This window comes from Salvelinus alpinus, chromosome 2 (genome assembly GCF_045679555.1).
Source record: "Salvelinus alpinus chromosome 2, SLU_Salpinus.1, whole genome shotgun sequence".
In the NCBI taxonomy this organism is placed as follows: Eukaryota; Metazoa; Chordata; class Actinopteri; order Salmoniformes; family Salmonidae; genus Salvelinus; species Salvelinus alpinus.
Genome location: NC_092087.1, coordinates 87885288 through 87901842, shown reverse-complemented (window position 1 = coordinate 87901842; position 16555 = coordinate 87885288). Strand labels below are relative to the sequence as shown.

The 16555-nt window shown below is 47.1% G+C and overlaps 1 protein-coding gene across 2 annotated transcripts; it reads right to left on the bottom strand.

Moving 5' to 3' along the window:
* Positions 1-280: 280 nt before the first annotated feature.
* Positions 281-16255, bottom strand: LOC139568021 (peroxisome proliferator-activated receptor gamma coactivator-related protein 1-like). Of its 2 annotated transcripts, XM_071389693.1 has the most exons (13): positions 16107-16245; positions 13708-13812; positions 12911-13063; positions 12576-12683; positions 8677-10621; positions 7990-8043; positions 7658-7741; positions 6384-7389; positions 3048-3272; positions 2823-2889; positions 2143-2264; positions 1516-1667; positions 281-1048 (listed from the first exon to the last, which is right to left on the bottom strand). In XM_071389693.1, exons 1-13 carry the CDS (start codon positions 16236-16238, stop codon positions 945-947), a joined length of 4257 nt encoding a protein of 1418 aa, XP_071245794.1. In that variant the 5' UTR covers positions 16239-16245; the 3' UTR covers positions 281-944. The 2 variants fall into 2 exon arrangements, with proteins under 2 accessions (XP_071245794.1, XP_071245795.1); XM_071389694.1 differs by lacking the exons at positions 281-1048; positions 1516-1667; positions 2143-2264 and adding an exon at positions 2271-2650 and having other exon boundaries at positions 16107-16255.
* Positions 16256-16555: the final 300 nt, after the last annotated feature.

Genomic DNA, 16555 nt, shown 5'->3' with positions numbered 1-16555 from the left:
AGGCATCAGTTCACAAGTCTACTTTAACTTAATTCATTTCCTCTTAAACTAGTCTTGCTTGTGATTACCTTGTACCATCCTCTTTAAAGTGAATGTCGTTTTGGAAATGTATAGTTTGGCAGGTTAATTATTTTCTACATTGTGAGCTTCAAAACCAAAGGTAGGCTGTTACTAAGCAACTCGTTTCCACTTTAAGAAGACTGACAGTGTAGGGTTTGAGATATTCCTTCATCTGTCAGTCCATGGATCCGTCCAGTCAGGGCAATGGGGTGGACACTAGTTCAGTATTACACAATAATAGTCTTTATTCATTCATAAAGAACATGTTCATAATTGGGAATAAAATGACTAAGGGAATCTCAACTTTTTAAACATTGTAACAGACGAGAGTAATGCAAAGCTTGCAAATGCAATATTAGTGCAAACAAAGATATTTAAAGATTCTTCCTTTAAAAAATAAATAAACTACAATATTCCAATAAGTTTCATATGATTTTTTTCTTCTTACAAATCTTTTTACTGCATCAACAGTCTTGCTAGCACGGTAAATACAATGAGTTAAAAGTGAACAAGTTAAAACAACATTTCTACAATGTTAAAGTATGTGTATATCTCTGAGGTAAGTCTTTCTAACTTGTTGGAGCAGGACCAAATTACACCCCGTTCCCTTCTATAGAGGGCACTGCTTTGGGACCAGAACCCCCAGGTCAGTGCTCTCTATAGGGAACAGGGTGACAGCTCCATCATTCCTTTCTATAGAGGGCACTGCTTTGGGACAAGAGCCCTCAGGTTAGTGCCCTCTATAGGGAACAGGGTGACAGCTCCATCATTCCTTTCTATAGAGGGCACTGCTTTGGGACCAGAGCCCTAAGGTTCGTGCCCTCTATAGGGAACAGGGTCTCCATCATTCCTTTCTTGGCTCCCTCTCTTCCTCCAGGACTCTGCTACCGCTTCAAGCCTTTCTGTGCCTGCTTCAATAGCGTGTCAAAGTCCAGCTCCTCCTCCTCACTTTTCGCTGGAGTGGGGTCCTCCTCTTCCCGATTAGAATCTGGTGAAACAAACCAGTTCAGTTACCAACATGCTATGATTTCAACCTGTTTACCCTGCAATTACATCTGCGACCCTGTGCATGTGACTTAATAAACTCATATCATCTATTTCCCAAAAGGGGAAAGCCTTCGTCCGAGAGGCCGATAAACATTCTTAATCAACATAGGGTGCCATTGTGTGGCAGGTAGCCTAGTGGTTAGGAGCGTTGGTCCAGTAACCGAAAGGTTGCTGGATCAAATCCCCAAGCTGACAAGGTCAAATCTGTTGTTCTGCCACTGATCAAGGCAGTTAACCCACTGTTCCCCAGGCGCCGAATACATGGGATGTCGATTAAGGCAGCCCCCGCACCTCTCTGATTCAGAGGGGTTGGGTTAAATGTGGAAGACACATTTCAGTTGAAGACATTCAGTTGAACAACTGAGTAGGTATCTCCCTTTCTCATTTGGGACCCTTAAAGGTACTCACCTAGGTCGGCGTACGTAGATTTGCAGAACTGACGCCTGCCCCCGAAGCAGAGGTCAAAGGGCAGCTCGTCAGGTCTCCTCAGCTTGTAGCCGTTCTCGATGGCTGAGAACGCATCTTTCATGTTGTAGAACGTCACAAAGCCGTAGTGGTCGCTATGGAAACAGAACACAGGTTAAGAAATTGTTATTTCCTAAGCACTTGACATGGACAAAGGTAAGTTACCTGGTGAAATAAGTGTTCAATAAATAAAATGAAGTATTATTATATCTAAGGGGGCCGAAAGAGTGACAGAGGTGAAGGGGGACAGAGAGAGAGAGAGAGAGAGAGAGAGAGGTGAGGGGGACAGAGAGAGAGAAGTGAGGGGGACAGAGAGAGAAAGAGGGAGAGGTGAGGGGGACAGAGAGAGAGGTGAGGGGGATAGAGAGAGAGAGAGAAGTGAGGGGACCGAGAGAGAAAGAGAGAGAGGTGATGGGGACAGAGAGGGAGAGGTGAAGGGGACAGAGAGGGAGAGGTGAGGGGGCGAGAAGGGGAAAGAGGCCAGAGAAAGTCTAGAGAAGAAAGAGTTTAAAGACACTGATGCTAATGATTTTTGTCCATCTCTTTTGATGCAGAGAAAGAAAGACTCACCCCCTGTCTCTAAAGTGCAGGGTGCATTCCTCCACCTCTCCAAACAGAGAGAAGCGTTCTCTCAGCTCCGCGTGCATCATGGTCCTCTGGATGCGGCCCACGTACACCACCCTGCGCTCGTCCTGGCCACACAAAACAACGCACCAAGGGTTGTCACTATCACAAGCCCTGCAGATTTCTACAAATGATCTTCTTAAAATCAGATTTGAAACCCAAACATGAAGCTGAGATCTGTGAAAGGGGACACGGTGCCGCAGGTCTCTCCCAGGCACATCTGTATTGGTTTTGTTTCAGAGGAGATGAGCCTCCAGAAATGTAATTCAAATACATTGTAGTACATGCTGTTATATCACACATGCCATGATGTCAGAGGGAATTAAAGTGCTTGTTGTCTGAAACATCTGTGTTATTGTATTGTATTCCTGACCTAAATTGAAGATCAAAAAGCTAATTTTGGTTTCCAGAAATGTTTATGATATAGCCAATCTTCAATTTGCAGCTTGGCCATCTGGTGGGAACCGAAGAGGACAGTTGGCGACAATTTGGTCTCCAAATCAATCAGGAAGTAATGTCACGTTTACATTTAACATCTTAAAAAGTATTAAAAAATATATTTCTAAAATGTTAACAGCAACAACACAAGGTGTACCACGGTTTGTAATGTACTACTCAGTACTCACTATGGCTTTTAGTTTTTGATTCCTCATCTCTTGTTGTCTCTTTCGTTTCCTGGAGTCCCTGTTGGAGCTGAAGGTTGGGGGAGGGGAGACAGCGAGGTGAGATGGACTACGGAAGACCAGTGTGGCTTTTGTATTATTAACTATCATTCAGAACTCCTTTAATAATACACACCCCTAAAAACTTTTACAAAATACTTTAAAAAAAGTATTAATGCCATCAGTGACCTGCAGCAGTCCTTCCACCTCTGGGCCCTGCTGTGGGCCAGTGTGGAGGGGGATCTGGACCTAGATCTGGAACCAGACTGAGTCCAGGACTTTGATGTGGACCGAGCGCGGTTCCAGGACTGTGGGTAGGGGAGCCGGTACCGGCAGGGAACCGGGGAACGGGAGACGGAGCTGGAGCAAGAGGACGACGAGGAGGAGCTGCTTTCAGAACGCCTGGGACAGAACCTGGTGGGGGAGGAGGGATGGGGAGGAGAGGAGAGGGGATGGGGAGGAGGGATGGGGAGGAGAGGGAGAGGGATGGGGAAGAGAGGGAGGGGGATGGGGAAGAGAGGGAGGGGGATGGGGAGGAGAGGGATGGGGAGGAGAGGAGAGGGATGGGGAGGAGAGGAAGGAGAAGATGTGGGTTAAAGCAAGAAAATACATTTTGGTAAACGTTGTGTGTAAACTTAATGACTAAAACCAGATGTAAAGTATGTAGAACATGTAATGGAGATATTTCTTTTGAAGATCATCTTTTAGAACTAACAATCACCAAAATAAAAAGTAGACAGCCAGGGAGAAGTTAAAATCTCATGTCATTGATTGGTGGCTTATAACGTTGGCAAAATGTGTAAAACTGCAAAAAAAAATATTTCAAAACTGATCTTTTTTTCTGTCCGCCTCATGGCAACATGTGTAGAATTGGAAGAAATTAGGTTTAAAACAGCAATAGAAAGTACCGTACCATTGGCCACACCCACTACCATGCCCCCCCTCCCCAACTTCAATTCAAGAGCAATAACAGTCACCACACCCACTAACATTCCCCCCCCTCCCCCCACTAACATGCCCCCCCCTCCCCAACATCAATTCAAGAGCAATAACAGTCACCACACCCACTAACATGCTCCCCCCCCCCAACTTCAATTCAAGAGCAATAACAGTCACCACACCCACTAACATGCCCCCCCCCTCCCCCCACTAACATGCCCCCCCCCCCCCAACTTCAATTCAAGAGCAATAACAGTCACCACACCCACTAACATGCCCCCCCTCCCCCAACTTCAATTCAAGAGCAATAACAGTCACCACACCCACTACCATGCCCCCCCCCCCCAACTTCAATTCAAGAGCAATAACAGTCACCACACCCACTACCATGCCCCCCCCTCCCCAACTTCAATTCAAGAGCAATAACAGTCACCACACCCACTAACATAACCCCCCCCCCAACTTCAATTCAAGAGCAATAACAGTCACCACACCCACTACCATGCCCCTCCTCCCCAACTTCAATTCAAGAGAAATAACAGTCACCACACCCACTACCATGCCCCCCCCTCCCCAACTTCAATTCAAGAGCAATAACAGTCACCACACCCACTAACATGCCCCCCCTCCCCAACTTCAATTCAAGAGCAATAACAGTCACCACACCCACTAACATGCCCCCCCCCCCAACTTCAATTCAAGAGCAATAACAGTCACCACACCCACTACCATGCCCCTCCTCCCCAACTTCAATTCAAGAGCAATAACAGTCACCACACCCACTAACATGCCCCCCCCCCCAACTTCAATTCAAGAGCAATAACAGTCACCACACCCACTACCATGCCCCCCCCCCCCCCCCCCCCAACTTCAATTCAAGAGCAATAACAGTCACCACACCCACTAACATGCTCCCCCCCCCCAACTTCAATTCAAGAGCAATAACAGTCACCACACCCACTAACATGCCCCCCCCCCAACTTCAATTCAAGAGCAATAACAGTCACCACACCCACTAACATGCCCCCCCCCCTCAACTTCAATTCAAGAGCAATAACAGTCACCACACCCAGTAACATGCCCCCCCCTCCCCAACTTCAATTCAAGAGCAATAACAGTCACCACACCCACTACCATGCCCCCCCCCCAACTTCAATTCAAGAGCAATAACAGTCACCACACCCACTAACATGCTCCCCCTCCCCAACTTCAATTCAAGAGCAATAACAGTCACCACACCCACTACCATGCCCCCCCCCCCCTCCCCAACATCAATTCAAGAGCAATAACAGTCACCACACCCACTAACATGCTCCCCCTCCCCAACTTCAATTCAAGAGCAATAACAGTCACCACACCCACTACCATGCTCCCCCTCCCCAACTTCAATTCAAGAGCAATAACAGTCACCACACCCACTACCATGCCCCCCCCCTCCCCCAACTTCAATTCAAGAGCAATAACAGTCACCACACCCACTAACATGCTCCCCCCCCCCCCCCCAACTTCAATTCAAGAGCAATAACAGTCACCACACCCACTAACATGCCCCCCCTCCCCCAACTTCAATTCAAGAGCAATAACAGTCACCACACACACCCACTACCATGCCCCCCCCCCCAACTTCAATTCAAGAGCAATAACAGTCACCACACCCACTACCATGCCCCCCCCTCCCCAACTTCAATTCAAGAGCAATAACAGTCACCACACCCACTAACATAACCCCCCCCCCAACTTCAATTCAAGAGCAATAACAGTCACCACACCCACTACCATGCCCCTCCTCCCCAACTTCAATTCAAGAGAAATAACAGTCACCACACCCACTACCATGCCCCCCCCCTCCCCAACTTCAATTCAAGAGCAATAACAGTCACCACACCCACTAACATGCCCCCCCTCCCCAACTTCAATTCAAGAGCAATAACAGTCACCACACCCACTAACATGCCCCCCCCCCCCAACTTCAATTCAAGAGCAATAACAGTCACCACACCCACTACCATGCCCCTCCTCCCCAACTTCAATTCAAGAGCAATAACAGTCACCACACCCACTAACATGCCCCCCCCCCAACTTCAATTCAAGAGCAATAACAGTCACCACACCCACTAACATGCCCCCCCCCCCTCAACTTCAATTCAAGAGCAATAACAGTCACCACACCCAGTAACATGCCCCCCCCTCCCCAACTTCAATTCAAGAGCAATAACAGTCACCACACCCACTACCATGCCCCCCCCCCCCAACTTCAATTCAAGAGCAATAACAGTCACCACACCCACTAACATGCTCCCCCTCCCCAACTTCAATTCAAGAGCAATAACAGTCACCACACCCACTACCATGCCCCCCCCCTCCCCAACTTCAATTCAAGAGCAATAACAGTCACCACACCCACTAACATGCTCCCCCTCCCCAACTTCAATTCAAGAGCAATAACAGTCACCACACCCACTACCATGCTCCCCCTCCCCAACTTCAATTCAAGAGCAATAACAGTCACCACACCCACTACCATGCTCCCCCTCCCCAACTTCAATTCAAGAGCAATAACAGTCACCACACAGGATCTGAACCTACCTCTTTCGGGGTGGAGAGCGAGACCTGGATCGAGAGGAGGAGGATGAGGAAGATGATGATGAAGAAGGGGACCTAGAGCTAGAGTCCGAGCATGAAGACCTTGTCCGATAGCGCCGGGACGACCTCCTACCTCTGGCAGGGGGACTGGGTGAAGGAGGGGAAGGGATGCAGGGGCTGGTTCTCTCTTCCTGTGTCTCCCCTGCAGTAATGGCGTCCGTCCTAGAGGGGGAGCTCTCTGTAGATGGCGGAGCAGAGTCTGAGGGAAGTTCTGTCTCTGGAACAGTCCTGGAGTCCATTGGCTGCTGCTGGCGCAAATATTTCCCAGAGTTCTGCGTGCCAGGCACTGAGGAGGGGTTGGGAATTGGTTGGTGGTCGGGGAGTATCGTTTGTTTTTTGCTGCATAGCATAGTAGTATTACTCCCTGGTTGATCCTGAGATAGACAGTAGTCGTGGTCCGAGGAGACAGATACTGGTGTCTGGAACTCAGGGGGGTTGACAGGGGGCTTTGGGGGGAGGGGGTGGGCCTTTTTGGGTGTTAGAGGACGGGGGTCGATGATTTGGATGGCCTTGGGAGGGAGAGGTTTGGGGGTCGCCGGTTGCTTCCTCTGAGGTGCGACAGGGGTAAGCGGTTTCCAGCGCGGCTGTGCAGGGGCCTGTTCCTGAGTGCTGAGAACATTCTGGATGCTGAGAGGTTCCTGAGTATCGCAACGTTCCAGAGTTCTGAGGGGTCCCGGAGTTCTGAGGGGTCCCGGAGTTCTGAGGGGTTCCGGAGTTCTGAGGGGTTCCGGAGTTCTGAGGGGTTCCGGAGTTCTGAGGGGTCCCGGAGTTCTGAGGGGTCCCGGAGTTCTGAGGGGTTCCGGAGTTCTGAGGGGTTCCGGAGTTCTGAGGGGTTCCGGAGTTCTGAGGGGTTTGAGTGTGTTGACAAGTTCTGGAAAGCCAGCAGGTTCTGGAAGACAGAGTTTTTCTTGGGTGCTGAGGAGATAGGCACCCAGCAGTGTCAGCATCCCTGGAAAGAAAGCAACAAACCAGATGATAAACTGAAGTTCTGAGAATAACCACAGCAAAGTCCTCTGAGCAACTGTGTGGACTAAACTAGAAATGAAGTCGAAGAACCGGTTCATCCCAAATGGCGCCCTATTCCCTTTATAGTGCTCTAGTTTTGACCAGTGCCCATATTTGGCTCTGGTCAAAAGTAGTGCACTAAGGAGGTAATAGGGTGCAAGTCTCCAGGCGGATTCCTTCTGCATAATAGAAAGGACCTTCCTTTAACTCACCTTCAGTGTTACTGCTCAGCTCTTCATCTCCAACAGGGCTCCTATCTGGACTGCCTTCAGGTTCACTCTCAGTCTCCTCTTTGGCTGTGGGAAGAGACACAGCCATGAGGGAGGCAAGATCAGGGGTTGAATCTTACAGTAGGAGTGCTGATTTAGGATCTGTTGTGCCTTTTTCCAGCACCATGTTTAAGATGACAGGGACAGGGGTAGCTGGGATGTATGCATCAACCAAATCAATACATCTGAATGCAAATCCCAGAATGGATGAGACGTAGTATAGCTGGAAGAAGAACAGGAGAGAGTTAACAAAACCCCACTGATCCCTCACTCACCTTGTGTCTCCTCAAACCGCTCCAGAAGGCTGGTCAGATCTGTGGCTTCGATTCCTGCAACGTGACCAAGAGAAATCAGTTTCAGAATGCAGGGACGGTAGCAGTTCATCAAGGTGAACGTTCTGCTGGTCTAGTGTTCTAAACTGCTTCCTCCAGAACACATACACCCCCACAGCATGGGTTCCAGACCCCTGCTATTTCAGCAACTCTCTTTTTCCTCTCCATCTTTCCTATCTGAAAAATATGAGTGGGACTGCCCCACTCCTTACAAAACAAATACAAAACTATAAACACGTTCTGAAAAGCAGTCGTCAATCTAGTACATGTTTAAAGCTTTGATTCCTTCAGCTGAACATGGAGACAACAATCTCTTTCTGAATGAGGCTTAGAAAGAATGACACAGGATATCAAAGTCATCACAAATGATACATTTTTGTTCATTTCACACCAGCTCTAACTAAATCACAAATCATCCACTTTTATCTCTAGCTTAATTAGCTTTATCTGAAGAAATACATACTCAGGGTGTAGGTTCCCCTATGTACAGATCTAGGATCAGATTCCACTTCCCCAATCCTAACCTTAACCTGTAGTAAGTAAAATGATAAACTGACCCAAAATCAGAGTCAACTTCACCCTACACCAAAATATATTGTTTGTGTGTGTGTTATGGCTCATCTGGCTTACCTGTGCCGCAGGTGGGGGTCTGTATGCAGGTGCTACTCTCTGGAGATGTGGACAGTTGGACATGGGGGAGGTTCCCAAGGGCTACCCGCTTTGCCCTCTCCATCTCTGGGTAAGGAGCAACAACAGCATGGGTGGGTGGATGGACTGAGGGCCTGGAGGACGGACTTGCCATTACTGGTGCACTTGGGGAAAACTTGGACCCTTCTGGTACGGTCTCGACCCCTTTCCTTGGACTGAGAGAGCGAAGCTGATCCCCTTGTTTCGTGGTCTCTGCAGTGTTTTGGGTGTGAAGTGCTTTCCGTAATGGTTGTTTGGTGGAGAACCTCCGCTGGATCTCAAGGAGGAGACTGGTGCTCTTCAGGCTTGGATCCCGGTTGCAGAACACCATTTTGGGCTTGGGCGCCGGAGACTCCTGGGTGGTGGACAGAGGTAGAGATTGTTCCTGCTTCTCCTGGTTGGTCCCATGGCTCCTATCAAATCCATCCAAAGATGGGCGGGTTCCTGGTAGTGGGACCAGGACAGGGTTTGGGGGGTCGCTACTGACAGCAACAGCACTCTTTTCTGGGCTCGTCCTGTTCTGGCCCAGACCCGCCACTGAGTTGGAGTTCAGGTTGGGACTTGGTAAGGGACTAGCAGGAGAGATGGTCTCAGTCCAAATACGCTTTAATACACCAACATAATTAGCAGATTTAGCTTCCATTGAGTTGCGTTTGGGCTTTAAAGCTGAGCTGGCAGGAGAAGTCTTAGTCCCACTTCTTACAGGCTTTGATCCATTGATGCCAATGCCTTTACCAGGTTTACTGGGACAAGCAGGAGAGACAATCTTTGTCCTAGTCTTAGATATAGGCTTGAATCCACTGACATCATCCCCTGTTTTACTTCCTATGTAATGATGTGTGGTCGTTGGTCCCAAAACGTTATATTTAGGTCCTTGCAAATAGGGTATAGGAGGCAACTCCTTGGGGGTTTCAGGTAGAGAGGGCCATTTGGTGGTGTAATTCTCAGGTTTCACCACCAGGGGTAGTATTTTCTGCTGGCGCAGCAGGCGGTACTGCTGAAGACTGAGGGCCGGTCTGGGCTTGGACTCGCCTTGCTGTGGTGGAGGCTCCGACGACGACTTATCTCCGGTCCTTTCAGGTATGTCAGTTACAACCGGGTGTTGGTTGTCCTTTGACGATGCTGCTGAAGACTCTGGAGAGGATGTTGTGAGGGAAATGGTCGTTGTTTTCGTGTCGTTGTTGAAGTCAAAAATGGGGATTTGGCTGGTGAGCTCGCTCAAGTCCGGGAGCACGTTTAAGTCAAGTTCGTCTGTTTCTGGTAGCTCGTAGGATGTCACCAGGACGGGTCCGAAGCTCACTCTTTTTTTGTTCTTGGTCTTCTGGCCTTCTTGGGACACGTCCCACTTCACAAGTAGACTTTTTAGTTGCTTCACTTCTTCACCTTTACTTCCCTGTTCTCCACCCCCCTCTTTCTCATCCTTCATCCCTCCTCCCGAGGGACACTCGTCATCTGATCCGTCCACATCAATTTCCTCATCGCTCTCTTCCGAACCAGGCTTCGTATACCTCCACACCTCGCCCTCCAGGGGTACTCTCTGGTCCGCGCTCCGTTCCCCCAGGGAGGAGGCCTCCTGCCTGGATGTGCCGACCCAGTCCTTCTCCTCCTCATCCAGGCACACCCTCAGGCAGTAGGGGTGCATGAGTTTCACCAGGTCCACCAGGGACACTGTAGAGGAGTAGCCATGGTCCTTCTCTACAGAGTTCAGCGCTCTGACTTCTGATTGGTCAAGGAAAAGTTTTCCCGAGTCCTGATTGGTCAGATTGAAGCCCCGAGGCGGACTGTGAATGTGGACCTCTCCATCGCTCCTCTGTATGGATGTGGAAGAGCCCTGGGCTCTGGGAGTTAGCCTAGCCCTCCTGGGTCTGTCAGTAATGACTGTCTCAACCTGTAAGGAAGAATGACGTCAAGACTGTTATTCCAGCAGAGCCAGCTATGCTCATAATCGTGCTCGCCATTTCTCTATTTTTAATAAAGATATCATTCTCTGTAATATTTTTCATGACAAACTCAATCCCATAGTCTAGTACACTAATATTTTTTGTATATGATTTCCAAACTATGACACAACCCAATCCCATACTAATGTATGTCAAATTCATTATGATAGACATTTTATTTAGTACATTAAAACGAATGTAAATCTTTAACCGTTTTTCTTATTTGAAATCAAACAAGTTACTCCAGCGCAGGGCTCTTCCTATGGTACTCATAACGTGAATGTGCCTCGAGAGGAATATTTATCTTGCATAGAAATAGATAATTCTACAATGGGGTTGTCCGATTTTTCTATTCGTAACTTGTTTTGTTTGCAGAGGAAAAGTAAATGTTGACTGTTCCAGCATCTTCAAAGTGCCCCTCGACAGAATTATTTTCTTTGCGTGACGGTGCATGCGTGGGGGCGCAGCTCGCCTCGGACTGCCACGCAGATTAAATATCAGCCCGCGCAGAGAAGCATGAGACTGAACCTCACTCGACTTTCTAGTTTCCCCCGTTAGTTAACACTATCAACGTTTCCCTCTACTGTGGGAATTGGGATCGAATCAACGAAATGTTAGCCCCTTTCAATGCAACATACCGAAACAAAACGAACTACGCAAGACTTAGTATACAAAACGAACTACGCAAGACTTAGTATGCTAAACGAACTACGCAAGACTTAGTATGCAAAACGAACTACGCAAGACTTAGTATGCAAAACGAACTACGCAAGACTTAGTATGCAAAACGAACTACGCAAGACTTAGTATACAAAACCAACTACGCAAGACTTAGTATACAAAACGAACTGTGCAAGAGATTTTCTTGTAGGCAGAGCGAGTTTCTATTGGACAAATTCAAGTAGGACCCTCCCCGTTTCATTATGTTTGCTTCTTAAACAGTAAACGGTTTCCGTTGCAAGACGTAATAAATACACCCCAGGTTAGTTACAAATAGGATTGGAGTGAAAACCTACAGGAGGATAGCTTCCAGGAACAGGGTTGGAGTGAAAACCTACAGGAGGGTTGCTTCCAGGAACAGGATTGGAGTGAAAACCTACAGGAGGGTTGCTTCCAGGAACAGGATTGGAGTGAAAACCTACAGAAGGGTTGCTTCCAGGAACAGGGTTGGAGTGAAAACCTACAGGAGGGTTGCTTCCAGGAACAGGATTGGAGTGAAAACCTACAGGAGGGTTGCTTCCAGGAACAGGATTGGAGTGAAAACCTACAGAAGGGTTGCTTCCAGGAACAGGGTTGGAGTGAAAACCTACAGAAGGGTTGCTTCCAGGAACAGGGTTGGAGTGAAAACCTACAGGAGGATAGCTTCCAGGAACAGGGTTGGCGTGAAAACCTACAGGAGGATAGCTTCCAGGAACAGGGTTGGAGTGAAAACCTACAGGAGGGTTGCTTCAGGAAACAGGGTTGGAGTGAAAACCTACAGGAGGATAGCTTCCAGGAACAGGGTTGGAGTGAATACCTACAGGAGGGTTGCTTCCAGGAACAGGATTGGAGTGAAAACCTACAGGAGGATAGCTTCCAGGAACAGGGTTGGAGTGAAAACCTACAGGAGGGCAGCTTCCAGGAACAGGGTTGGAGTGAAAACCTACAGGAGGGTAGCTTACAGGAACAGGGTTGGAGTGAATACCTACAGGAGGATAGCTTCCAGGAACAGGGTTGGAGTGAATACCTACAGGAGGATAGCTTCCAGGAACAGGGTTGGAGAGCACTCTTCTAGTGGTTCTTTTATCATTGAAATGACCTCTGTAAACCTAGATTAACGGGTGGGATTACCAGTAGTAGTACGGCTAATTTTAATCTGACACACACACACTTCCATAAAACAGAAAGGGATGAGGTTTCTACCTTTCCAACAGAGGAAGAGGGGGATGAAGATGAAGAGGGGGTCTTTATGGAACGAAAGAGTGCTTCTTTATCAGGTGGAGACCGTGTGAAACTCAGCAGCCGCCTCAACTGGAGAAACACACCAAACAGGAGAAATACAGTAATTACAAAACAACAATCACGTCCTCCCACAGACACCATTTTCACCATGACTTCCAGATAAAACCAAAATAAAAGCAGTACCCCTGATTGTCATCAAATCAACAACACCTGGGACTGTATTCACACAGCGTCTCAGAGTAGGACTGCTGGTTACTCTGAATCACACACACAGACCCACACTTGGTTTTACCCACCGGTGAGTTGTCCCGTAGCCTCTGGTCAGAGAAGAGCCCAGTTTCAGGCAGGGTGTCAAAGGGAGACAGGGTCTCATCGTCAACACTGTCCAGTATCTCTGTTAGAGCTGTCAACAACGTGGACTCACTCTCCTCATCCAGTCTGCTCCTAGTCTGAAAAACAAATGTCATTCATTTCTGAAATAAATTGAATTAATTAAAAATAATACAACTGGCATCTCTCATTTCTGTTTCTAATTGGACAAGTTACTGTAAACCAGGAGTTTTTCTGCACACGACTCCAAATGGACACTAGAAAATGCAGGGGACCCCACTTGGAAACATGATATTCCCTAGTTAACGCTGCGTGTTGATATTTCCTCAACTTTAGGTCCCGCAGGCTGTCCCAACTCATAATAACGACAGGAAAGAGCATTCTAATAGTGTAAACGGCCCTTAGTTGACACTAAAAGGTTCTACTCTAGACCCATTGGAAGATTCTAAAAAATCTTAATTTGTTTGATAAGATCACACATTTTCTCAGGGGACCCCAGATTGGGTCCCGACCTGAAGTTTGGGAACCACTGATGTAGAACCTGTCTCGGATGGGAACAGGGTCTACATCAGGGGCATATTCATTACGGAAACCGTTTAAGACCCAAACGGTAGCAAACAACAAAGTTAGAGTTTCTAGGACAAATTCAGGTAGTTCCCTCCCCGTTTCGTTTGCCTTCTTTTAAGAAACGTTTTACAACAGAATCAGCGTAATGAATATCTGTATATCTGAATGTTGGCCAACATTGTGTCCTGATACTGACCTCTGCAGTTACGGCGGAGTCTTCAAACATAGCCAGGATGGAAGGGTCCAGGCAGGAGTGAGTGTCCATTTCCAGATCACTGACTTCCCCTTTACCCAGGACAGCCTGTAACAAGCAACAAGATCAGAAAGGGAGAACAAGTTCAATCACGAGTCAGGCAAATAGGCTGCCCAATTATTGGAAAAAGATCTGATCTGATTGGTCAAAAGAGCAAGCAAAAATATCTGAATTGGGCCTCCTGTGTAAACGCAGCCTACAGAAACAGTTGCTCGATCATAAGTCTTTTTGTGATTCCCCACATCCCATCTCCTCGTCTCTTTCCCAACCGTATTGGAGGAGAAAGTCCAAAGGTCCCTCCCTTCTTACGTTCTTCTTTAATGTATTTACAGAAAGTGGCAAAGAGGAAGGATGGGGGGAAGTCGCTCTGGATAAGAACGTCTGCTAAATGACTAAAATGTAAATGTAAAATTAATTAAGGAAAGATTGAGAAAGTTAACACATTTCTACTAAAAGACACTTGAGTAACATAACTCAAAGGGCAGTCTGAATACAATAAAACAAGCTGCTAGTCATTAGTGTTTGTTGAGGCTGCGTTTGTATGCTTCCTCCCATCAGAATGAGTGTGGGTGCATGTTTTCAGACTGTTGAAGAGCCCTGTGGCGGGGGCGGAGGGGAATGTTCGGACAGTCATTCCCACTCTTCAGTTTGATGTATCCAACAAGGTGTAAAAACAGCAGCACAAAGTGTCTCGCATCATAAGGACATGAGTTGGCTTGTCATAAAAAGTGACAGTTAGCCCATAGCACACTAGTCCGCACTCTCACTCCTTGACAACAACGGGCCCCTCCCTGGGTGTGGTGGTGGTTGTTGCTGGGACACTGTCTGTCTATAATATGATTATGGGCCTACGTCCCTACACCCTATTCCCAAACGCAGTGCACTACTTATGACCAGGGCTTATAGATCCAAATGGATCTTGAGAAACGTGATAGTCACAAGCTGCATCCCATATGGCATCCTATTACATATGAAGTGCAGTGCACTACTTTTGACCAAGGCCCATTCTCTGGTCTAAAGTAGTGCACTATAGGGAGTAGGGTGGCATTTGGGAGAGTTTCCAGTCAGTGTTCTTTTCTCAGTGTCACCCAACCAATCAGTGTGTGGGAGATGAGATCCGACTGCGAACAGTAACAATGGGAGCATTGTAAAATGCTCAGACTGGGGAAAACAGAAAAGCGTCGCGTAACGTTATTTTTTTATTTGGCCTTTATTTATTATTGAGCACGTTCCAAATGGTACCCTATTCCTTATATAGTACACTACTTTGGACCAGAGCCCATTGGGTCCCTATGCACTAATCCCTCATTACCTCTCAGGAAATATAAATTATTTTAATTGAGCGGGGATAGTACAGTAGTACAAAGACGTGGACAGCGTTGAAATAGGCCATTGTAGGCTACTAGGTGCCTGACACTCACTCCTATTAACGTCAATGTCAGGCCTATACAATCACACTAGCTACAACTCTGTTTATCATGAATGTTTCCCACAAGAGTAGAGCGGCTATAGTTAGTTCAGTAAAACAAGACCCTGGGTGTGAGACCAGTGTTGACAGGTGTTAATGATATATGGAGAATATTTACTGAAATGGGTGGTACGCAAAGGCAATTGAAATGCAATGCTATAAAAACGAGTAAAATAAGGGTGTATTGTAGCGGAATTAGATGTACCTCTGTATGAGCCCATGGTTGACATAGGTAACATGCCCAACACTTGGACCGTAACAGTTACAACATTACAAAAGTAACGTGTCCCTGTCTGAATATGTATGGGACAGTGAGTGTGTACGTTCCAGTACTTTGCTAAATATGCATATCGGCAGCCACGTGAATGCAGAATAAACTCAACAATTGAATCTTATCATTTGCTTTTGATTGACGCCAACCGACAATTCATTGTTGCCAGCTTCCGCATACCCAACACGACCAGTCTTTAGGTGTCCAGCAACTATAAACGTTAGCAGCAGACAGAACATCGCCTTTTCCGAGTAGAGAAGAAACTTGGCTGACTCCTTACATAATTATAGCACATTACATTTACTGTCACGGCAACTTAGACAGGTATTACTTTGCAGAAAGCCAATGAAATTGTTTTATGCCGAACTAAATCGTGAAATAATGGAGACATTATAGTTGAATACTTGTGTCACCAGTAGTTATTTTCCCATGCCACCATGCGACTCGCAGCTAACGTTAGCTACTACTAGCCGTTCACATCCACGTGTAGGCACCGCGTGCTGGTTTGCCTTTTTCAAACACGAAAAATAGTCCAAGCCAAGTGGTACAAGTAATTTTTATTTGGCCACATGTATGCAGAAAAATTATGTATCAAAGCCGTACCTCATTGAATGTGTTTGTGGTCAGAAAGTCCGTGTTGCCGGTGATTATATGCTGATCTTTTCCACGCCACTGCGCCGCCATTTTACAGATCCTCACATGGCTTCGTTCAGCTATAGCTAGTAGCGTTGCCATTGGTCAGCGCACCGACACGTGGTCGCCAGCACACGGAAGTTACCGGTAAACGCAGATCTGGGATCAATGTATCTTGCTCAAATCATAACCAAGTACTGTTTTGCAAGTAAGAGAAAAACTGACCGGAAATCAGATCGTCATCCGATTCGCTTTGGCCTCTGCAGAAAGCCCCAAATTAAATATCTTTGATATGTCAAATCTTAATCATGTCAAAGTCAACGCAAACGAAGAACAGATTTTATACCTGTCAAATAAATGTTTTCTAGTTTTATGTCCAACCCAACTGCAACGCCAGAGTGGCAGTTTGAAGTTTGACT